General features: G+C 41.8%; 1 protein-coding gene across 1 annotated transcript in view; it reads right to left on the reverse strand.

The window, feature by feature from the left end:
* Positions 1-25,247, reverse strand: part of ATP2A2 (ATPase sarcoplasmic/endoplasmic reticulum Ca2+ transporting 2) — a 1,687,617-nt gene that overhangs the window by 1,579,490 nt on the left and 82,880 nt on the right. Inside the window, exons 6-7 of the mRNA XM_044069765.1 lie at positions 21,551-21,585; positions 18,882-18,903 (exon numbers count right to left, since the gene is read on the reverse strand). Coding sequence (XP_043925700.1) covers positions 18,882-18,903; positions 21,551-21,585 — 57 coding nt within the window. The remainder of the gene's footprint in view (positions 1-18,881; positions 18,904-21,550; positions 21,586-25,247) is intronic.

Consider the following 25,247-nt stretch of genomic DNA (forward strand, 5'->3'; position numbering starts at 1 on the left):
CACAGAATTTCCAGGACTGAATGAATGCACTAGCATTTCAAGTATTTTAAAAATGAAAAGTTATGTTTTTTTTTTGTGATTTAAAAGTTTGTAAATTATATGATTTATATGTATTTAAAAGATTTTAAGTAGTACTTTTAGGTAGTGGTTGGTGCCTTTAAATATCTAATTGAATGGCTTAATTTGTTTTAATCAAGTTATTTAAGGGGAAGTGCATTTTACTTGTGATTGTTCTGATGAAGTCTTGTTCTTGATATAGACAAAAGCGCTTAACCTAATAAACTTTTTCTGGAGCACATTAGTCAGCTTTCTTGGTGGTTCGTCTTTATTGTTTGCTTTTTGGTTATAAAGTGGTTTAAGTACTCCTTATGCTTTTTTTTTTTTGCAACAGTCACTGAAAAGGGTCCTTGTGATCCAGTTAATTTACCTGTAGGAAAAATCTAGTTTAAAGTAAAAATAAAATTATCTCTGTGGAGTAAAAAGCCTTGTAAACTTGGTATGTAAGGAGCTTCACCTTCAGCACCTGAACAGAAAGTACTGTGCACAGGTGAAAGAATTCCCTGCTGAAACCAACCTTAAAACAATCTTAACATTGCTGGTCAACTGGCCATTGCTCCAATAAATTATTCCATATTCTAACCAATTACCTGTATACTCTGTATTAAAAGCTATTCTAGAGCATCAACCAGACCATAAATACTTTTACACAGTGACCAAACAAAACACAACAACCTATAAAATTCTTAGAGGTCAAAGACATTTAACACCTTTATTAAAATTAACACAGGTCAAAAAGCAAACATGCGTTAACAAAAAAATTAACCTTTTCCATTTAAAATGCATTATGTGCATCACATTTCTTTATAACTATCAGTCCAACATTATATAAAAATTGCTGAATTCCTGATTTTCCTTAAACCCCACACCTCCTACTGAACATTCTGCACGTATTGTTCCCACAACTTCCATTTCTGTGCAATTAGCTCCTTCCTCTTTTTGTAAAGATCCCTCTTCCAGTTTTATCTTTTAAAATATTCAATACGGTTGGTTTAGATTTTGACTTCCATTTTCTATTTATTGCTTTTGACAGCCAACAGAATTAAACTTGACAAGGCCTTACTATGTTAAGACAACTGAGATACTATAACCAGCTCAGAATAATTATTTCCTTAGTTACAGCATTTGTTCAACCGAAATCTGACTGTACTCTGTAGAAATTTTTTAAAATATATGTCAAATCGTACTACCAAAACATATGTTCCGAGTTGCCTCAGTCTTCCCCATAAATGTCACAAACATTTGTTATATACCAGAGGAAAACTTATTTGAAGCCTGCTTGGGGTATGCAACACCCATGCAAAAAACACTTCCAAGCAAAAATCCTAAACCTTCTGGATTTATAGCATGCTTGCAACCATATATACATGTCCTCCCCACTGGCAGCCATATATACATGTCATCCCACTGTTCCCTTGTAAACTGCCTTTCCAGTCTCTTAATTCCCAATCCTTATAGTTAATGTGCAACAGTTCAAATACCCTACTAATTATCCCTTTAACGGTAGCTTCTGTTCTACATGAAACTAAACTCTACAAGAGCAAATGTTTCCACTTAAGATTCCCCTATCCTTTTTTGCCTATACTCTGATATCAATCTCTAGAAGGGAAGGGAGCCTGTACCCTGTAGGTAGTTCAGTCTTGGCTTCTCCCCATTTTATTATAGGTTCATAGGTTGGTACTAGGCTATTGGCCCTAAGGCCTATGCAAGCCTAGCCATAATAATTCCCTGGAAATTTTTTCCCACAATATTTACTTCTCTGGGCCCCTGTCTAGCAGGGCGACTGACATGATCCCCGGGGTGAATTTCCTATCTCCCATCCAATCAAGGTTCCTTTTGAAGAGGGCCAATGAGGTGCTCTGCTTGACATGTATGGGCAGTCTATTCCAGAGTATGGGGAGTCTCTGGGTCAGGAACCTATCCCTCCAGCATGTTTTGTTCATTGTGATAAGGTTTAGATCCCTGGAGCGTGTGGCTCTGAGGGACTGGGATTTCTTTAAGTGGAGCATGTCCAACATCTCAGGGTTTGACATGGCCTTGTATGTTAAGCAGAGATCGCCTCTGAGTAGACTATATGCCACAGAGTATAGCTGGAGTTTTTTTTTTAGACTGTCAGCATATGGCATCTGCTTATCTAATTATCTTTCTCTCTTGTCAACTGCTGGCAATGTTTTGGTTCTTTCAGTTTTTTTTTTCCCAGTACATTACAGCCCTCTTTTGCCCTTTTTCTGGACTCCTACTTGAAGTCATCACTATTGTCAAAATCTCCTTTCGTGTGTTGGCTTACTTCTTAAGAGTTCTTTCTACTACTTTACCAAGCAAAGTATATTTATTCTCCTTAAAGATCTGCATCCAAAATTCCACACACATTTCATGAACCATCACCCCACTTCATCCCGTTCCACTTTGAATTTTAACCTTCTGCTTGTGTTATGTACACAAGCCTTAACTGTGTAGCTTGAAAATATACCTTTTCAAATCAGGTAATCCTAAACCACCTTGCTCTAATGCCAGGAACCTGGATTCACTCCCGTGCATTCAGCATACTGGGAAATGAGTGCCCTTCAACACTCATGGTTTCCATAGCAGGTATGGGTTTTTACAGGATTGAGTTGCTAGCCAGAGACCCAACCCTCCTCAGAGAGTATACTACACACTGGGACACACACTTACACCTACGGCCAATTTAGACTGACCAATCTTCCTACTGCACGTCTTTGGAATGTGGGAGGAAACCACACAAATGCAGGGAGGACATAGACTCCACACAGAAAGCACCCCAGCCGAAAATCAAACCGGAGAACCTCTTGCTGTGAGGTGACAATGCTAACCGCTACACCACTGTGCCATCCACCTTGCTCTACTGGAATCAACTTATTCCACATAACTCTTGTCCTCTTCCCCTCCCAGATAAATTCCTTCAACTCTTTGCTGTCCACAACTTCTCTGTTTGATAAAAATATGCCAGACATACAGAAAACTAAAGGGACTAAAACAAACATTTTCACTGCTTGTATCTTGCTATCCGTAAACAAGAGCTTCAAATTTCTCAATATTTGTATCATCAGTTATTGTATTATCTATTTTCTCTTGCCACGCATCATTAGCTGCCATACAAGCCTTTTTAATCCAAATTCCTAAAAATACTTATTCTTATGTTCCCATAAATATTGGTATTGTAAACCAATTATTGTGTGTGAGTACATAAAACAAAAGGCTACAGCCATAAAGTTATCTGGAAACGACTTGAAACCGTCTCAAAATGTTCCACAACACAGAGATGACCTCTTCTGGATTTATCATCAGGTACAAAATTATACCTGCAAATAAAGCCAACTTTTCTCGATTCCCATACCAATTACATCCTTGAACTTCTGAATCCATTATTTTCTTTGCCAGCAGTTCTAAATATAAAGCAAACAAAGAACATTACACCCCTGCCTGGTTCCATTGCTCAGACAACTTGGAAAGGAACCCTCCTACTTTAATTCTTGACCTTCAATATATCCTCCTAATTAACCTTATGACATCAGGGAATGCAAATGCTTCCACTGCCCTACTCAAAATCCCAGCTTACTCTGCAGAATACTTTCTCTGCATCAAGATCCTCCAACAGTGGTATTTTCTTACATTCCGCTTCCCTCTGGATCATCATGCTATGACGGTGGTCAAAGGTTTGCCTCCCCTCCAGATGATCTATAGCAATCAATTTTGGCAACACTTTTGCAATTCTTTTTGGCTAGTACAGACAAACGCTTTATAAAGCCATGGTTTACAACTGAAACGGGTCTGTAGGAAGCTGCATCTGATGGTTTTTTATCCCACTTTGGGTAATACAGCCACAACAGCTTTCTATGAAGTTGACGCTTCCCTTCCTTTTAAAATACTGCTAAACAAAATCTCAGATATTTATCACTTTCTTCCCTCCTATCTTCCAAATTTCCATAGGAACATCTCGTCCTGGAGAATTTCCAGCAGACTGGATTTAAAATCACCATTTTTTTTTTTTTTTTTTATCTTCTACAGCCTTAACTATTAGCCGCTGAGCCTCATCTGCCTCAGAGCTTGGCATAATTAAGTCTTCATACACAATTCCATTAGTGTCTTTTTCATTTCCACATTTCTCTGCTTTACACAGATTTTCATAACATTTCCAAAATATCCCTCAACACTTCAGGATTTGTGGTCTCATCACGCTGCAGCTGCACCACTTTTTGTCCCAAGATTCCTCGGATTCTGCAACACTAACCTTTGTCGGCCCCTCTGAATGACTTGTTGCTTCTTAACTCCATTTTATCCCACTCACTAGTTATCACTCAAGAGTTCCCACTATGGAATTCATGCTTTCCACACCAAATACTTCCATAAATTCCTTCAGATATCTACCCTCTTTTGTTATATTTTCCTTTCTTGGTCCTACTGATACATCCTCACTATTGCAAACAAAGTTTCAACCCCCGCCTACAAGTATGATTCCCTACAGAAAGAGGATTATTTCTCCTAAAAATGTCCTTAAGTTCCATAACAGCAGTTTTTGGGGGAATATACTCACTAGAGTAATCCTCTTCCCTTGCCAATACCCCCTTCACCCACACTCTTATTCCATCTTCTATCAATATTGAAGCCCCTCTAGCAAATCAGTATTACTCCCTTTTCCCTTTGTGCCTAACATTGAGGTCAAAGCCAATGCTAAGGTTTTCTGATTGGCCAAATCTGCAATGTCATCATAAACTCTTCAATTCACCAAGGAGGCCAGTCATAAATAGCTGGTGTCAGAACCACGAACTAAAACTAAATGGTTAGAAGTGTATCATGATATCCTTCAGCAAGCATGACTCCCATTGTAACTATCACATTAACACAACTCTGAAAACTGATCCTGTAGTTGGGGATCTGGGAACCTATACAGACAATGAACTCTCTTCTTGATCACTACATATGCAGTGTTGTGAGGAAGTCTTTCCACTGCGTACGACTATATCTGAAGGGAACTGCGTACAGATCCAGGGGATGTAACTTGTTCTACTATACTAGGCACTTAGGCCGATCAGAAACTATAATGCCCCTTTCAGTAAGTACAAGACCAAATACTTATCACAACTAGAATGCAACCACAAAACCTTCTCCCAAAGTAAACAAATCAATCAAGGGCTTGCAACTCTAAAAAATTAAGCAGATCTCAAAGTCTTGTCCTTCCTCTTAGCATCACATAGGCTACTGAGAAGTTACCCCGCCTTGCACAAGGAGCTTCAGACCCTACTTCTGTCTGAATTAGAAGTTATGTACCTACCATAACGTTCCATGTTAGTTGTCTTCTCTCGCCTTCTTTCTTGCTGGATGGGTTCGGAGCCAACTCGGCACTTTCTTAGCTTGAGAACTCCATTTAACAGCTCGAGGCAACCCTATATCCCATGATGCAAGGCGGGACTACCTCAGATCTCGTTTGGTAGCTAACATACCCTGCTAAGGATAAACCTAGAACAACTAGGAAACAACAACTCCTAACAAATGACTCTCCTGCCTAAGAGTCAGGAGAGAACAACCTGAGAAGAGGAGACTTTTCAAGATCTGTCCAGGCCAGGGGGAAGGAGGGAGGGACGCAAGAAAGAAGGCGAGAGAAGACAACTAACATGGAACGTTATGGTAGGTACATAACTTCTAAATGTTGTCAATCTCGCCTTCATTCTTGCTGGATGGGACCGGCCCCTAGCACCTGTATCCCGGTGGCTCAATGGAACAGACTCTTGAGAACTGTGGAACCAAAACTGGCCCTATCTCTGGAGGCCAAGTCCAACTTGTAATGAGAGACAAAGGTATGAGGCGTGGCCCAAGTAGCTGCTGCACAAATGGTATCAATGGGTAGTCTATCCTGAAAAGCTGCAGAAGTGGATAGACTCCTGGTTGAGTGTGCTTTTGGCTTAGAAGATAGTTGTTTGCCTCTGAGAGAGTACACATAGGAAATGGTGGAAGTCAACCATCTGGATAAGGTCACTTTAGAAACTGGAAGACCCATCCTGTTTTCTGCATAGGAGACAAATAATTGGTCCGATTTTCTAAATTGTTTAGTTCTATGCAAATAGTACCTGAGCTGACAATGGACATCCAAAAATGCAGTTTCTGTTCAGCTCTGTCGGAATAGTTTGGGAAAAGACTGGTAGATCTATAGATTGGTTAATATTGGTTTGAGACACTACTTTGGGGAGAAAGGAAGGGTTAGTTCTTAATGATACCCTGTCCTTATGAAAACCAAATAAGGTGAACGAATGCAGAGAGCTTGAATCTCGAAACCCTTCTTGCAGAAGTGACAGCCAGTAAAAATATAGTTTTCCAGGTCAATAACTTCAAAGAGCATGAAGCAGACGGTTCAAGGGAGGTAGTATCAAGGATGCCAACATTAAGTTTAGATCCCATTGCGGAGGAGGATGCTTTATAGGTGGTTTTAGGAGAAAAACTCCTCTCAAAAAGGCCTTGCATAATCTATGAGACATAATGTTATTGTCATGCAAGCCAACATGATACTTGGAAATAGCAGCCAGTTGTACTTTGACTGTAGATGACGAGGATCCTGAATGAAAACCTCCGCCAGGAAATCTAAAACAGAATGTACAGGAGCAGTAAAGGGATCAATATTTCTGAGTTTGCCCAAATAGAAAACGTCGCCACTTGCTAGCATAAACAGTCCTAGTGGACGACTTCAAAGAAGACACTAAAATGTCTCTGACTGAGTCAGAAATCATCGGTAGCCTGGCTAAGGAAGGAAGTGGAGCAACCAAGCAGTGAGGTTGAGAGAATGAATGGCCCGGTGCTGCTGACCCGACTGGTGGATCAAGAGATCCGAACTGGGTCCAGATGCCAGGGCTGCACCAGAAGGTGACGATGCAGAGACGGAAACCAAATTTGTCGAGGCCAATATGGAGCAATGAGGATCAATTTGGCTCTCAAAACGGTGGCTTTCTGAATGACTTGTGGAATCAAGGGAAAGGGAGGAAAAGCGATAGAAGTCCCCGAGGCCAATCCTGGGTTAGAGAGTCTCTAAGGGTTGGCCTGGAAGGGGAAAGAGAGTGAAATAATCTGGGCACTTGTTGTTTTGAGGAGTAGCAAAAGATCGCAACAAGGAGTGCCCCACTTCAGAAAAAATCTGATCCACTACAGATTGATTGAGAGACCACTCTTGAGGCATCAGAATAGATCTGCTGAGCCTGTCCGCCAATAGGTTGGACCTGCCGGGATGTGCGTTGCTATCAGAAACCGCTGAGAAGAGATCGCCCATTGCCAAAGTCTGAGAGCTTCTCGACATAACGGATAGGACCTGGTTCCGCCCTGTTTGTTGATGTACCAGACCACGGACATGTTGTCCGTTTGTACTGCAATAGTCCCGTGGGAAGAAAGACGCCGAGGGCTTGCAACGTTAAAAGCACTGCTCTCATCTCCAGGACATTTATGTGCAGATGGTATTCTATGGGTTGCCACGTCCCGTGGACCATCCTGCCCTGATAATGCCCCCCCCACCTGATCAGAGAGGCATCCGTAGTGACTGTGGCAACTGGAGGAGGGAATAAAGGGTCGGCCCTGATGAAGAAGAGGGGAAGATATCCACCATTCCAGATGAGCCCTGCACGACTGTGTGACTAAGATTTCGTGCCTCATCAGGAGACTGTGGTACGACCACTGCGTGAAAAGCATCCACTGCAGAAGACGCATGTGGAAGCGAGCTAGTGGAAGGAGAACAATGGCCGCAGCCATAAGACCTAGAACCTACAGTATAAATCTGGCTTTGATCTTGTTGCTTTGCAAAAGAAGCCGAACTAATTTTGGATGTCCAGAATTCTTTGATCTGTTAGTCTGGCTGACATTTTACGGTGTTTAATTCTGCGCCTATAAAGGTGATAGATTGGCAAGGCCGCAGAGAAGATTTTTCAAATTTACTGAAATTCCCAAACTCCTGCAAAGCTGCAGAGTGTAGTCTCTGGTCTGAAGAAGTTGACACTTGGTGGTGGCGGAGAGGAGCCAGTCGTCCAAATAAGGAAATACCTGGAATCCTTGACGCCTCAGATGAGCTGTGACCACTGCCATGCATTTGGTAAACACTCTGGGGCTGAAGTGAGGCCAAAGGGCAGGGCTCTGAATTGGTAATGACTGGTCCCTAGCCGAAAGCGGAGAAACCTCCTGGAGCCTGTGAATCTTTATGTGATAGTACGATCCTGAAGGTCTATAGAGCACATCCAGTTGTCCTTGCCCAGAAAGGGCAGAATGGACTGAAGCGTGACCATCCGAATCTTGCCTTCTTGACAAATCTGTTTAGATTGCTCAGGTCTAATATTGGTCTCCAATCTCCGCCCTTTTGGGGACCAAAAGAATCTCGAGTAGACGCCGGATCCTACCTGGTCTGCCGGCACCGTCTGGACGGCTCTTTTTTCTAGGAGTTTTGAAACCTCCTGTTCTGCCAAATCCCTTTGACCGGGTGAGATGTCTGGAAGGGATTGTAGAGATACGGGAAACCTTTCGAAGGGGATTTTGTAACCCTCGGATATAATCAACTGTACCCACATCTCTTGTGATAGGGATTGCCAGGCTACTGGGTACAGTGAAATCCTTCCCCCGACTGCCTCCAAGGGTGGACAGTCTGGCAACACTTCAGGGATGTTGAAAAGGCTTCTCAGGAAGAGACTCCCTGTTGCCTTGGTTCTGAGGACCCCCCCTGCCTCTAGGGCGGCGTCTATTATTGTTACCCCCCTCTGCCTCTGGGGGTAAACTGACCACGTGCGTCCGGTGTAGCTCCTTGGGCTTTACGGAACCACATCTTCCCCCCCCCTTCTGATCCTTGGGATATGGTCTAGAAGGAGTGGAAAACTGGACTCCAACGGCAGAAAGAGTTTTACCGTCCTGCTCACACCTGGTCAAGGTATCCTTCACCTGAGGTCCGAACAAAGCCGAACCATCAAAGGGGGTATTAGTGAAGGACGCCTTAAAGGGGTCCGCAAAATTACAAAGCCGCATCCAGGCTTGGCGTCTAAGAGCAACTCCTGTGCCTGCGGCCCTGCTTCGCTCCATCGGCCGCATAAGATATGAGCCGCATGGAGGAGTTAGATATGGAATTTAGGATAGCAAGCTGCGAGGCAATCTTTTCCTGAGCCCCAGCAGCAGAAGGATCCTGAACTACTTCACCCAGTTCTTTGAGAACATCTCGTTGAAGCCTCGTCAAGTGACAAAGATAATTCAGCTTAACGATAGCAAAGGTCGCTGAAGAAAACATCCGCTTTCCATACCTGTCCATGGTCCTGGAGTCCTTATTAGGAGGATGGACAGGTACTGAAGGATCCGCCAGTTCCTTCTTAGTGGCAGCCGCCACCACCATAGCATCCACCGAGACACCCTTTGAAAGGAACTGTTTGTCCGAAGGGGCCGAATGAATTTGGATGGTCTTCTGGGGACAGGTTCCACAGAATTTGAGCGCTTCACGCCTTCGAGCCACTACCTGCATAAGTGGGTCGAAGGCGGAGACACCCAGGAGGTGGAGGGTCGGGATCCAAAGCCTCCAGGTATACCGACTCATCCTCGAAGGGTCAATGGAGGGCCAATTCCCCTCTGTTTGAGGAGCTCAAGGATGTCTGAAAAGGAGACATCCTCAGAGGGGGACCGTGGGGAACCCTCAGACTCATCTAATTCAGTATCAGATGTAGTAGACTCAGGGGAGTCTGTGTGTTTCCTCTTACACGTCCTCTTCCGAGGGGTTCCCTGCAGGATCAGGAGAAACCTCGGAAGAGGAGGAAATTCCCAGTGGGGAAACCTGGGGCGATGGATCCCTGGGCCTGAGAGCAAGAGGCTGGCAAGAGGCGTCTGCAGGCACTGATGAGGGAGGAGCTAGAGGGATAGACCGTTGACCAGGCTCAGAGGCCAGGACACTCCTCATCACCTCAAAGGCTCCTCCCGGGAGACCGGAATATCCCGCCCAAGAAACAGGAATTCCTGCTCCAATGAGAGGGAAGGCTCGAGGCCGATGTCGGCGCCGAGCTTACCAAAGCCGAAGCCCCGAGAGGGAGAGCGGGGTCGGACAAGGGTCCGATGCCACTAGTCCCCTCGGAGCAGACAGTGGAAACCCGATGACCGGATCCCTCCAAGGAAGGCCTCAAGGAGGAGATCGGAGCCGAGGACGACGGAGCCGAAGGATGTATCGGCTCAGACATCGAAACAGTCGCTGTCCCAAGAAGCTCCGGCTCCGAACTCTGGTGTGGAGTCGGAGGAGGAAGTTCAAGGGGTAAGGCTATAGCCGAAGTCTGTTGAGACGGGCTATGGAGCATTTGGGCCAGTGCCTGAGACTTCAACAGCCTGCTTACCACCCTCTCTAAGTCGTGGTCAGACAGCCTGGAAGATCTCGAAGATCGGCTCCGATGGCTCCGCGCCGACAAAAGAGGAGACCCCGGAGCCGAATGGATACTCAGTATCGAAGGGGACCGAGATCTCTTCGGTCGAAGCCATCGGAGCCGGTCCCCTGAACTCCAGATGGAGCGAAGGTTTCTCGCCCGATGTTGATAAAGTGTCGGCTCCAGCCGGAGCCGACAAGGCCACAGTAGAGAAGGTATCGGAGCCAGCCGGCGCACCCTACTACTTTAACGGTAGATGCATCGGTTCCAGCCGAGCGATCTCGCCCGACGGAGCCAAGCCACCGGAGGAGGCTTGGATACTGAAGCCTGAGCTCGGTGGTTTAGAAGGTTTCCCAGACCCTGCTTTAGAGGGAGAACCTTCTGGCTTAAGTAAGCCTCGGAGGATAAGTTTATTCCTCCTTTCCTGCAGGACTCTCTGGCTAAAAGCGTGACGCAAAGCACAGGAGTCCTGCAGGTGCAAAGGCCCCAGGCAGTACACAAGAAGTGTGACCGTCTGTCAGAGACATTTTCTGACAGCACTGGTCACACTTCTTAAAGCCTGAGACCTTGCCTTCCCTAGACATATCCTAGGAGGAAGCAACACACACAAACCCCAACAAACACACAAAATTAATCCCCTACACACAACACACAGGAAGGGATTAACCAATAGGGTTTTAGGCCTAACTGAAAACTTTATACTAAAGGTTATAAAAAAGGGTTATAAAGTTTGAAAGGAAGGGAATAGGGTAGGCTGTAATATACTACAGACTATACTAAGACTAAAAGGGGAAAATAAATTCCTAACTAAGCTTTTTCTGATTTTACCAGAAAATCACTTACCTCAGCTGGCAAAGGAGACCTCTTTCGCTAAGCGGCAAACGAGATCTGAGGTAGTCCCGCCTTGCATCATGGGATACAGGGTTGCCTCGAGCTAGTAAAAGGAGTTCTCAAGCTAAGAAAGTGCCGAGTCGGAGCCGAGGATCGGCTCCGAACCCATCCAGCAAGAATGAAGGCGAGATTGACAACTTAACATCTATTGCACATTTTGCAAGTCCAATGGCATCATAAACCCTCATTCGAAGGATTTTATTTTTTCTTGCCAAAAAATAGAACATGTTGGACAGGCTAGTATCCCAGAGAATTCTGCTTCTATGGAGCAGTCTTCCACTCCAGATAAAGAGTATTGTTTATTCTACTGAAATGCAATCTGGACAAATGGATGTGCAACCACAAATTCACCCCAAGTTTAGCACCCCTGTTCATCATGGATAGGGGAAACATGCAAACATCTAAACATAACCCTAATATGCGCCGAACAAGAGTATTTGTACCAAAGGCTAAAAACTAACAGGGGAACGTAAGGCTAGCCTTCTTAAGATCCCCACAGATCAACATCCTACTAAATACCTATGAATCTATAAAACTATACCATGCATAGTAAAAAGTATCAAATTAGACCTGACCTAACACATATGTAGCTGTACTCAAGGGGGGGGGGGGACATACTGCCTGATTTATATAAAATGAAAGTAGCTAGAAACTTACAGGCATGCTAATGATTTCTCATTTACATTAATCTTTGGCACCACATTTTCACCTGCTGTTCAGATAAAATGTTTCACATAAGACAATGGGTACTATAAGCCTGCTAGAATTCAACTGCCAGTATAAGGCACTTAAGCAGTGCCAAGTCTGGGAGTTAGCTTGCAGGATTAAGAAGCCGTTAATGAGCAGTTTCCTGTGGTCCAGTAGTGCAAAGTTTGATTCCCCAAGCCTCCACTGCCTAACTGTGACTTAGCAATACACTTAACCAGATACCGTTCCCAGGCAGAGCCTGCAAAGGTCCATGGAGATCCGTGCTCTCTGCCCCTGAAAACTAATACGAATGAAATAATGAATGAGCAATACAGCAAACACACAGCACATCATGGTCAGAGAATCCCCAGTGACACAGGCCCACATGCATTCCTGAATAGGTAGAATTAAAGTACGAGGTTACTGGTCTTTTCTATGACACTGTTCTTTCAATCAGGTCACTGAAATTCGAAATTGGTTTTAAAATACCATAGTATTTTCATTGAGGAAAATCACCACTAGTGCCAGTACCTAGCACAATGCCATTATTACAGATAATTCTTAAAATGGCAGAAAAAAGCACAAGCTACTTCCCAGGTTCTTGGGCTAGGTAAAAAAGGATCATACAGCAAGTCACTACTTAAAGACAGTTTGAGATATTGAAAAGTATGCTGCATAGATTGTTTACTTTTTCAACAACTGAGCCAATGCCTTTCATGGTTCAGACATTCAGAACACTCACTTCAGAAATCCTCCTACTTCTCAGACTCCTCAGGTCCTTATGACAACTCTGGACAGGCTGTACTTGGTAAGCTCTATCACAACATGCAATAGAAATAAAGCCGGGAATTAAAATCACACTCACCCTCTACTAAGCATGTATACTGAAAATAGAACTCTGCTAATCTCTCCTGTATGTTAACCCTTCAGACCAATATACAACCCAAACACAAATAAGCGCCGAGAAATCCTAGTGAAAGAAGCATCAGCAGCATATGCATGACAAGTGGCTTCATCACAAGGCAAACCCAAAACTAAACACTTCCTGTATCGTTACATTCTTCAACTTGCCAAAATTACTCCGCCACATATCTGCCCTTTGAACCACCAGTAAAAACTCAGGAAAAATACAAAACTAGTACAATAATACACAACTTAACACAGTGCAGATAAAGTATAGCATTCTACATTAACGGAACTTCATGACTGTCCCCTCACTTAAAAAAACAAAAAAAACAAAAACTTAAATTCACTCCCCTAACAAGTACACCTATAAAGTGTGCAAGCAGCAGACTGTTTACCTTACGCAACTAAACAGCAGCAGCTGCAAATACTATTTTGTAGTGGTATGACAACTGCTAGTTATGTGCTGTTGAGCCCTGCCGGCCTGGACATATTTAAGCTAACACGTTAGTTTAGAACGGTTTAACAATATTTATGAACATGACATGGGGTTCTTATTTTATTACAGATATCAGCTGACAGTTTTATGCAGCTTTAAAATCAACAATAAGATTTATACTACACAAAATCTTCCAAACAGGAACAAATCACCCCTATAATGAGGGTAGGAGAGGTTTCGCTTGGACAAGGGTTGGGGATTTGCGTAATGGTTAAGGTGTTCATTTCACAAGAAAAAACGAGTTTAATCTTCGAAGGGAAACTGACTAAACTTAAAATAGCTTGCAAGGGCAGTTAGTCTAATACTTGCCTATGAACAAGGAACCCAAGTACGCCTTCAATAATTCTAATCACCTTTCCCAACCACAAGATCTATCTGTGCATAACTCAAGGTGTTTTTTATTCTTTCTGGTTCTCTCCCCTAAATTATGCTATCAAACTTAAATTTTTTTTTTTTAACTAAAGATAGTGTAGATTAATGCCATCTGCCATGCTGTTATCAATGCACTCCTAAGTGTGGGAAGTAGTGTTCTAATAAGTAGAAATCTTGGCTATTGAGCCTTGTGTGTAAAGGCTGCAGAACCTTCTTGGCTCTGTTTTTTGCTATTTGATACCAATTCTCTCACTTCAGAGACAAGCTGTTGCTTGATAGTCTAATCTAGCCCACATGTGGGTGTGCAACAAATGTGTTTGCGTGTGCGCCTAAAATTATACACACAAAAACACTGATCAGTTAACATACACACAAGGTTATGCATCATACAGACTTGAGTATAAAATGCATATATTTAAATCAAGACAGCCCAACTATATATTGCAGTACCATTCTCAAAGTTTTTCAGTTTGTATTATTACCTAAATATATTAGTTAGCTTACATAAAAAAATTTCAAGACAACTTTTTCTTTTATAAAGGTAATCACAAGTTCTGTTCTGAAAATTTTTGGAATGTATTCTTTGATTGTCTTTTAACCTGAAACACTTTTCATTTTTGTATTATATCTCCTTAATGTATTATCTGTTGTATATATTGTGAATGATATGGGCAATGTATAGTTGTATATAGTTTTTGTTGATGTTTGTACAGTGTTCTTCTGTGGTTTGTATTGTTTGTCTATAAGATAATAAAATAAAAAGATTTTCAAAAAAAAAAAAAAGACAACTTTTTCTATGCAGGCATCAGTTTTATGAAATGTAGCACACACCAAGTTACCATTATTGGGCGTTTTAATACAATATCGGTTAAACACACGTTGCCAAGATAAAACTTCTATACAAACAAAACTTCTTGAATAAAGTGTTACTAAAGGTTAAGGGGGATAAAAACATTGCGTAATAGCTGCATTCTGAAAGCTTGTGTCCTGGCAAAGTAACAACTGTCCAAGAGCATCCAAAGTGGGTTAGAAAGTGCTCAAGCATTTTGATATTTAAACACTGGCAATTGTCCGTTTCCCTGAACAAACTGGTTCACCACTTTCTGCAAGGAAGAAATTTACTTTTTACAAATACCTTTTTACTGTGAATACCACCATGCAGGTTTACAGAAACATATCAAGTCAAAGAATTTTCTCCGGAAAGTGATCGCAACCGGGAAATGAAACTTGCATGAAAGGTATTCAAGTCTAATGAATTTGCTAGTTCATTTAAAATGAGAATGAAGGTAGGTATACCTCGAGTAAGGAAATAAGAAAAGGTCCACCTTCCAGGTTTGACACATGAACTGGATAACAAACAGCAACACTTTTTGTCATGGTACAGAAATTCTCATTTGTATAAGACTTTAGTACTCTAATCTGTCGGGGAATCCACCCAATTCACTCTGCTCCCCTGAAAACAGACTGCTATGAGGAACAACTCGTATTGGATTGTACACAGATGTTAAACATCACCTTCCTGCAAAGACCTTTTGGTCTTTGAATCAGAAAGATTGACTTCTTTGAATCAGTCTCCAGAGCCATGGACAAGGGTAAGGTGGTCCACACAGCCTATCTAGACCTTGCCAAGGCCTTTGACACCATCCCCCACTCTGGAATCATAGATAAACTTACTAAGTTGGGCATTAATCCCCATGTCACCCAATGGGTTGCTAAATGGCTTACGGATAGAACCCACACTGTAAAAGTAGCCGACTCCAAATCCAGCTCCAGACAAGTGACAAGTGGAGTACCTCAGGGTTCAGTCCTGGGGCCGCTCTTGTTTGGCATCTACTTCTCTGAAGTACAGGTCAACACTAAGGGACTCTGGCTAACAAAGTTTGCAGATGACTGCAAACTGGGAGCCATTATTGAATCCCCAAATGATGTGGATACTCTACAAAAGGGCCTTACAGAAACAGATGCTTGGTGCCAGAGCCATGGGCTCAAGCTCAATGCCAAGAAATGTATTGTTATCCCTTTGGGAAAAACATGTATCCATGAATTACCATATAGGTGGCAGTACACTAAACACAGAAAGTGTGATAAGAGACTTAGGGACACAGGTGGACAGTGGTCTCACCTTCGATAACCACATCGCCACAACAGTCAGGAAATCCTTCTATGTGGCACACCTCATCACGAAGGGCTTTTCATCCAGAAAAAAGGAGGTCATTGTCCCACTGTACTCATCCCTCATTAGACCCATTATAGAATACAACGCCCATTTGGTATGTACCTCTCAAGACATCTGCACCAAGAGGAAAGGCTTCAGAAATACCTGACTAAAAGAATTACAGGCGTAAAGCAGATGCCCAACGCTGACCGCCTTTAAAAACTCCAGCTATACTCTGTCGTGATATCGCCTACTCAGAGGCGATCTCTGCTTAACATACAAGGCCATGTCAAACCCAGAGCTGTTGGACATGCTACACTTAAAGAAATCCCAATCCCTCAGAGCTACACGCCCAGGGATCTAAACCTTGTCATCACAATAAACAAAACATGCTGGAGGGATAGGTTTCTGACCCAGAGACTCCCCAGACTCTGGAATAGATTGCCCATACATGTCAAGCAGAGTGCCTCTTTGGACCTCTTCAAGAGGAACCTTGATGATTGGATGGGAGAAAGGAAATTCACCCCAGGGATCACGTCAGTCACCCTGCTAGACAGGGGTCCAGGAAAGTAAATAATGTGGGAAGAAATAGCCAGGGAATTGTTATGGCTAGGCTTGTATAGGCCCTAGGGCTGATAGCCTAGTACCAACCTATGAACCTTGCTTGCCCCTCTCTGCTATGTATGTGTGCATGTGTGTATATTATCTCCTCACCTGTGCACATGCACATCTATCTGCGTGTGCATGTGTGTGTGTGCGTGTGTTTGTGTGTCACATACAGCCCTGACACAAAATTCTAACACATCAGCAGAACTCTTGCAATTGCCTGTTCCTAGGAAAGAGCTTTCATCAGTTCAGAAAGGAATAATCCGTGTATGCTGGAAAGAGCTATAGACTTACTATAGTTTACTGTTCTATTCAGTGAGAGGAACAGTTTTACTATGATCCTCAAAATGTTGCAGCAGAAGTTCCTGCACCTGGACCACAATGAGAAAGTTACCCAGATAAAGGAAGATGGTTTGGTTGCTTCAAAAGTGCCAGCACTGGCGTTTATTCTTGGGGATACGAAAATAGATAAAGTAGTAAACCAAGTAGAAATGTGCTACTTGAAGCCTCAGATTTTTTCTGTGAGCTTTTTAACTGAGATGCGATTGGATGCATCCCCTTCAGGTCAAGCCTAGTCTTGAAGGAGTTCTACTATATGAAGAGTAGCCTTCGGGTCACAATTTTGAAAGTTTTTCTTCAATTAAAATTGTTCAGCTAGAACTACACTTCCCCAAGCTTTGTCTTTTAGAACTAGAAATAATCCAGCATGGAAATGTGTTCTGTTTTGATAGCCTGAAACTGTACTGGCTAAAGCAATTTCTGCCTGGTGAACTACAGCATGACAAAATGACCACAGTGAAATTCTTCTGAATAACCATTTTAAATGGTCTGTAGACCATGCTTGAGTAAAGTTAAACATTTTCCTGTTTTGTAATTTAGGACTAAAAACTGCTTTTCAAAGTTAGCAACAGGGAAGGCAGTAATGACAGACACATTCTGAAGGATCATTACAGATTTCGATTGCATGCTGTCCAAGATGATTCAGGTCTTTCCCTTGGATAAGGATCTGCACAAATGAGAAAAACTTGCTTAACCAGAACTTTTTTTAAATACAAAATATGTGTATGGAATAAAATGTTGAACTGCATTTTTTTTATTCTTTCTACAAGCTGCTAAAATTTCACCTAATGGCTGCAACACCTCTATACTAATACAGGCAGTCATGACAGAGAACATTGGACAGCAGCGAAGGCTGCAGCTGCCAATGCAACTTTCTGAAGACAGGAGGAGCTACATAATCTGCTCCAGTGTTCCCTATAAAAAAAAAAAAAAAAAATCACCAACTTCCTTGCAATTGCTTCCTAGTTTTCACCTGCGTTTCATAAAATGTTTGATTCACTGATAAATCAAAGATGGCCCATAGTTAGTCAATAATGCTAAGAATTAGAGATTCACACATCTTACTCTCAAAAGAAAGAGCATCATTCTGTTAGACAAAACAAAAGGCATTTTCCATACCCAACCAAACTAAAATCACATAAGCCACCACTACAGACAGTCCTTTATTTGTAGCTAGTTGCCCACACACACACAATGACATTTCTGATTTCCAAAACTTTATACAACTTTTTATACAACCTACAGTTCTACAACTATCATTAACCAATTGGTTGATATGATTAGAAACAATTCAAAGCTGATCTACCCAGGTCCTTAAATAAATCTAGTTTCAATCACTGTGTGCTGTATTAAAATCACCTTTCAATTTATGTCTCCCAAATCTCATATACTTAATTTTTGATGTAGTTCTCAGCACATTCTCTTGTGCCCAAATGATTGATTTAGTTAGGGCATGTCTGCAAAACAGCTTATCTGTAACACATGTAATCAGTTTACCCAATTTCAGATCTGCATACAGAATGTAGAACACCTCAGATGAAAGAGGAGTCTGAAAGATACTTGTTTAGATTGTAAGGGCCTAGGAAACAGCCCTGTGGGACACCCTGATTGTAACAAGAATTTCGCCTGTCCAGTTGCTATATGATACTTGCCATGTCCTATGTGTAAGCCATGCAGCTATCCATCTTATCAAGAGTAAATCAATACCTAGTTGTTGTTTACTTACTAATCATCATTCGACAGGGTCATACACGAAACGATGACATTAAATCCACATAAATTAGATCACAGCTGTTACACTGTTACATGTTACAGATGGCAACAGATCCATTTTCAACATATGCATGCTAATATACAATTTTATGTCCCAACCTTTCCAGTTCCGACAAGAACTTGCATTACCTTCTCCATTATTTTCCCACATGAAAATAGACTCAAGGGTCTAAACAACTCTGGGTGTGTCGTACTCCACTTTCCCCAGTTTTAAGGAATCTCCCCATATTTATATGACCTGATAAACAGATATAATGGTACTACAAGTTCTTGCTGAAGTGTTCTCAGGTCATTACTTATTCGATCTCCTCCCAGTGCTTTGCTTGGATCCAGTTTGCAAAGGTTTTTTTTTTCTTTCCAATATTATGCATTTTAAATTCCAGTATCTGAAGTTCTGGTGTTATCCAGGTAAGCTATTACCCCCCCCCCCCTTTGTGAAACCAAACATTTTGCATAAGATTTTGTAAATATATCGATAATCTGTTGCGTCAGAGAATAAATTTTAGAATCTACACACAGTATCAATTTGTATGTCTTTACTCCTTCCCATATGCTATGTATATATAAAACAGTTTCCTATTATGCAGAGTATCTTTACATAAATTTTCTTCAATTTTTTCTTTATCTCGTCTCACACTTGGCTTAGTCAAACTTGTAGTTCAGCCTCTTTTCCATTTCTTATACTTTCCGTCTCCAACCTTAATCAGGTATCTTGTTCTTATGGAAATATGTCCCCCTGACGCTGTACGCCTAGACTTTATTTGGCATTTGTTTATTGGGAAACTAACTGGGCATGAATTCCATTTGCAGCAGAGGCTCAGGGAGGAAAGCTCCAACATACAAAGCTGAATTAATAAACTACATAATATTATCACAAGAATCAACATACAGGATAAAGTCAGATCAGAAAATCATACAACACATATTAAACAATCCTAGGATACTGAACACCTAGTAAAAGTACAATCAATAATGATTAACCAGTGGTAAAGACTTTTTCCTTTTTCTTGAGCATTTTAAAAATAGGCAGGATTCTGCAGTTGCGTGGGGGAGGGAGATATCAGGAAATGGAATTAAAGTAGGGAGCTATCACAGAAGTAACTAGTGCAGTGGCTAATAAGTGAAGGGAGGAAAGGAACTGGAAACCAGCAAGGGAAAGAGAAGAGAAAAAAGAAGTGAGAAGAGGGGAAGAGAAGGAAGGAGGGTGGCATCAGTCTGGTATAAGACATGCACAGAGCCAGGAGTTAAGCAGAAATCTCTTAGAGATAGTCTGAATATGTGACTACTTGGCACAGCTCTAATATCTGTAGGAATACTGTTCCAGACCTTGGCTACCGAGTAGGAATATAGACAATGACTGATTTTCGGTTTATGGATTTCAAGTTGGCATTTCTTAGATGAGCAGACTGATGCTCCAACACTGAGTTTTTGCACTCAATTTCTCTCAAAACTTTCAACATTCCTTCTGCAGTTTTTCCACTCAACACATCACTCCAATTAGTTTTACATTTGCTAAAATATAATCTTTAGTCTTCTGTGCACTGGATTAGACTTTAGTATGGTATATTACCTACCAACAAATTAACCTTTATAATATTTGTCATTGCCCATGCTGGTGTGAATGACCTGAGATGTACCTCCCTGGACTACATGAAAAAAGACATGGAGCAGCTATCCGATCTTGTAGCCCAGGCAGGTATGACCCTAGCCCAGAGTTGCATCCTGCCATCACCCAGAATGATACCACAGAGTAAAAGGACAAAATGATCGACTTCAACAATAGGTTAAGCTTCTGGTGTCATTCTAAAGGGATCCAGTATCTGTCTGCTTGGGATGACATGATCGACAGACCATGATGCTTTGACAAAGATGGCCTGCACCTGTCACCCTTGGGATTCCGGATACGGGCCAAGGCTCTTAACACACCTATAGTCCCTTTTTTAGGCAAGGCTCAAATGACAAATTCACCACCGTAACAGGTACAATCAAGCAAAATCTGAGGGTAATGCTACTCAATGCCAGAAGTCTCAACCTCAAAACACACTCGCTCGTGGCACTTAACTGGAGAACATAGACATCTGTGCAGTGATAGAGACCTGGTTCAAGGCTCCAGACAGCACCCCTGCATTACCAGGCTATAATTCATACCACACCTTTCGGCCACCTAATCTGGACCAAAACACTAAAGGCGGAGGCGTGTCCATATTTATTAAGGATATCCACACCTCCAGGCTAGCTGCTCAGCATAATGCATCTGATATTATCCAAGTGCAACTAACTCTGGGCAAGACCACAATCCAAGCTGTAGCTTGCTACAGATCCCCCACCATGCCCCAGGATTCCCACTCATTTCTTGATACATTGAAAAATATTAGGGTACAACCTAACACCATAATAATGGGCAATTTCAACTACCCCACCATTAACTGGGAAAATTACTCATGTACCAACTCTTTTGCTCAACGTTTTCTGTAATTCATAAATTCCAACGCCTTGGATCAACTTATCCACACCCCCACCAGGGGCAGCAATATCCTAGACCTAGTCATTACCAACATGGGCAACCGGTATTCCACACCAGAGGTGAATTTCTTGTTGGTCAGATCCGACCACAAGCTAATCACCCTAGACATCCACATCCCACCCGCCATTAGGTACACCACCGTAAAATTTCTCCAAGGCCAACTTCACGCTTCTGAAGACAGAAGTGGCAAACTTCACGACACCCAGAGGTACGACTGCTGAATCCTACACAAAGGCACTTACAGGATCGTGCTATCCCTAACGGACACTCACCAGTAAACAAACTAATAAAGACAAAAAACGGTCACAGCAGCAGCAGCAGCAGAGTAAACACCAACGGTTTAATAAAACTTTAAGCGCTTTTCGTTTGCTGAATAAGCAAACTTCTTCACAAGTAAGACAATTAAAAATAAGTCAACCTTTTAAACTTTCAATCCAAAAAACGTGGGACAATCAAATCAATTATTATCACTTCACATGATGCATTTAAAGTGGTATAACACAACTGAGACTATAAAACCATTATAGAAATTTTATATAAAATGCATCAAACTATACAAAACGTAAAATACATATACATTAGTGTATTACAAGTAAACAACCAATTCACGAAAGTACAATAAAAATACCTAAATAGTACTTGCAAAAAGTACTTGTATTCAAAATATTACTTGTTTGACCTTTAAGTCAAACTTAAATAACGTGAAAAGCATCTATAAATTATATTTAACTGTTAACCTTTATCTCTGCAGACTCAATTTTAAAATGCTACTGATAGAACAAGTCTCATTGAGACTTGGTAAGTTGTATGCATTAAGTTTGATTTGCCAAACAAGTTCAAGCTCTTCAAGTTTTAGAGGTGTGGGACCACCTCTGGTATCATGTAACACTTGATCAATGGCCATGAATTTGAATTTATGGTCGACATTTAGTTGTATGTGTTTGGCCAAGGCGTTGTCAGCCTTATTGTGACATACTGCATACAGATGTTCATACATTCCGTCACAGAGCCTTCACTCCGTCCTGCCTATGTAAAAGGCAGAACAACACGTACATTTGGCCAAATAGACCACAAATTTGGAATTACAGTTGAGCCTATTTTTAAGTTTAAACTGTACATTGATAACAAATAAGTTGGCCACCACCACATTTTACAAAAACTGCAATTCTCACATTTGTTCATACCAACTATTCTGGGAACCCTATGATGCTGTTTTTCCAATAAGTTCTTCAAATTACTACCACGTCTAAAAATGACTTTAGGTGAACCCCCTAATTTGTTAAATAGCATTTGGTTAGTCCTGAAAAGTTCACAATTTTTCTGTAGAATTTTCGTGTAAAGATGACTGTGTACTAGAAGTAGTTATAAAACCAAGGTGAAACATTTTTCTTTGACTTGTTGACTCATGAAGACCCACAGGAACTAGCATACTAGGGGTACTAGTATTAACGAGTGCCGGAGGTCTCATAGGCAGGAAAGGTTTATAAAACTGCCTAGTTCTTTTTAAACTGACCTCCTCAATGAGGGAGTCCAGTAAGGATTCCGGATAATCACGATGTAAATCAGGAATTTACATTCCTCCACAAAATCTTCCTCTTGGCTAATTATACGAGAAGCTCTCACAAGTTGGCCCTTGATGACAGAACGTTTCTGATGAAACGGGTGGCAACTAGTGAAGTGGAGGAAAGAATTAGAATATGTACTTTTCCTGTGAATTTTAGCCATATAACAGCCCGATAGTCTATTCTTGCTCAACCAGATATCCAAGTATGCTATGGCCTCCGTGTTGAAATTAGATGCAAATTGTAAACATTTTGTAGATTGATTAAATGATTCCAACACAGAGAGACTTGGTCTCATGGTCTCCATTTAACAGAATGAAGATGTCATCTAGGAATCTAGTGTAATAAACAAGAGCCTTTTTGACATCGTTATTCTTGAATACAAACTCAGATTCCCAGTATGCCATGACCAAATAAGCTACACTAGCTCCACAAGGAGACCCCATCGCTATACCTACTTTCTGCAAGTAGAATTCATTATTGAACATAAAAAAAGTTGTTTGTTAATACAAGGTCAAGTAGTTCCTAACACCAAGGAAAGCTCCAAACTTGGAGCAGTGTTTGTTCAACATAAAACCCACCCATTCTATGCTGATGTCTTGAGGAATACACGTGTACTGGTCTTTGACGTCGATTGTAAGAAAGTTAAAATTCTCATTATATTCTAAACTGTTAATTTTAGCCAAAAAGGACCACGAGTCTTTACAAATTTGGTCTTCGAGGACTACATACTTTTGCAAAATCGCGTCAATGACCTTGGCACAAGAATAAGTGGGAGAACCACGGCTATCAACTAAGGGTCTCATAGGTGGATTTAATGGGTCCTTGTGGATTTTGGGAATACCAAACGGATATGGATATTTGGGGTAAGATGTTGTCATAAAATTGAACATATCCTGTTCTATTCTACCCTCAATAAATAAGTCATTAATACAGATCTTAATTGGGCTATAAGCCTTGTTTACCTCCGACCGAGAACTCTGTTGGTAAGCTTTACTAGAAAGCAAACTAGTCATACATTCAATATAGTCTAAATTGTCAAAAGCCACCAAACCTCCACACTTGTCAGGTTTACAAATGCAAATGTCCTGAGATTGAATATACTGCAGGCGTTCACGTTCTTCACAAAATGTATTCAGCGGAAGATTAAAGTGAGGACTGCTTTTGACAGCCTGCCTGATATCTAGTTTGCATATTTGTTCAAAAACCTGTAGAAAAGTACAGTTGTGTACCTACCATAAATGTAGATGTTAGAGTGTATTCACTGTTGCAGTCATTACACTTGGGTTATCCTGCTGGCAGGCTACCCGCAATCGGCCTGAATTCAAGGCTACCCGCAGTCGGCCTGAATTCCAAAGTCCTGGTCCGGTGTATGTTGCTCTCGCCTCTTCCCTGATGTCAGTGCGCCAGGGGTATATAAGATGCAGCCAACGGCATTTTCTTCAGTTTTTCTTGCCCCAGATGTCAGGTGCCCTCAAAAGGGTAGGCTAAAAAACATTGCTCATAAAAAGCATACACTAAAATAAACAATACCTTCATCTACAAGCAAATACACCACATAGGTTGTATAGAATAGAATAGAGAAGTACAGATAAGTCCCAGCAAAGAAAGGGGGATGGTGGGTGGGTAACCTGGACTGCAACAGTGAATACACTCTAACATCTACATTTATGGTAGGTACACAACTGTACTATGTTCATCGTGTTTCACTGATGCAGTCATTACACTTGGGTTGAATCCCAAAGCTGAGGTTGGGCGCCTGGGTTTAAATAGAATTAGGAGTGGCTATGAGGCCCTGCAGAACTGCAGTGGCAAAGCCTGCTCTGGATTTAGAGTAAAAAGGTAAGTGGTAGTGCTTGGTAAAAGTGTGCACTGAACTCCAAGCTGCAGCCTCCAAAATTTCCTTGGTTGGTACTCCTCTGAGAAAGGCTGCTGATGTGGCTGCTGCCCTGGTCAAAAGTGGCCTAATGCCCTTAGGCACTGATTTGCCATGCTGTGCATAGCAGAAATGAATGCAGTGTCCTATCCATTTTGAAATAGTCTGCTTTGAGATAACCTTCCCTTGTGATCCTGCAGCATATGCCACTAAAAGTTGCTCAGTCTTTCTGAAAGCTTTAGTTTTGTCCAAGTAGAAGCGTAGCTGCCTGTATATGTCCAAAGAATGCAGAAGTCTCTCCGCTTTATTCTGGGGATATGGATAAAAAGTAGGGAAACAAATAATTTGGTTAAGAGCCACACTGGATACTACCTTTGGCATAAATGTTGGATTTGTCCTTAGAGAAAACCTGTCCGGATGGAAAATGATAAAAGGTTCCACTGCCATTAATGCCTGTAACTCTGAGACTCTTCTTGCTGAAGTTATTGCTAGGAGCAGAGCTGTTTTCCATGAACAGAATTTTATCTCAGCTGTATTAGCTGGCTCAAAAGGAGGCAGAGTGAGCTTTTCCAAGACAAAGTTGAGGTCCCATGTAGGTATCGGTGCTCTCCTTGGGGGTCTTAGGTTTTTGGCCCCTCTGAG

The sequence above is a fragment of the Protopterus annectens genome, chromosome 4.part0 (genome assembly GCF_019279795.1).
Source record: "Protopterus annectens isolate FY-2018-M chromosome 4.part0, PAN1.0, whole genome shotgun sequence".
Taxonomy (NCBI): Eukaryota; Metazoa; Chordata; order Ceratodontiformes; family Protopteridae; genus Protopterus; species Protopterus annectens.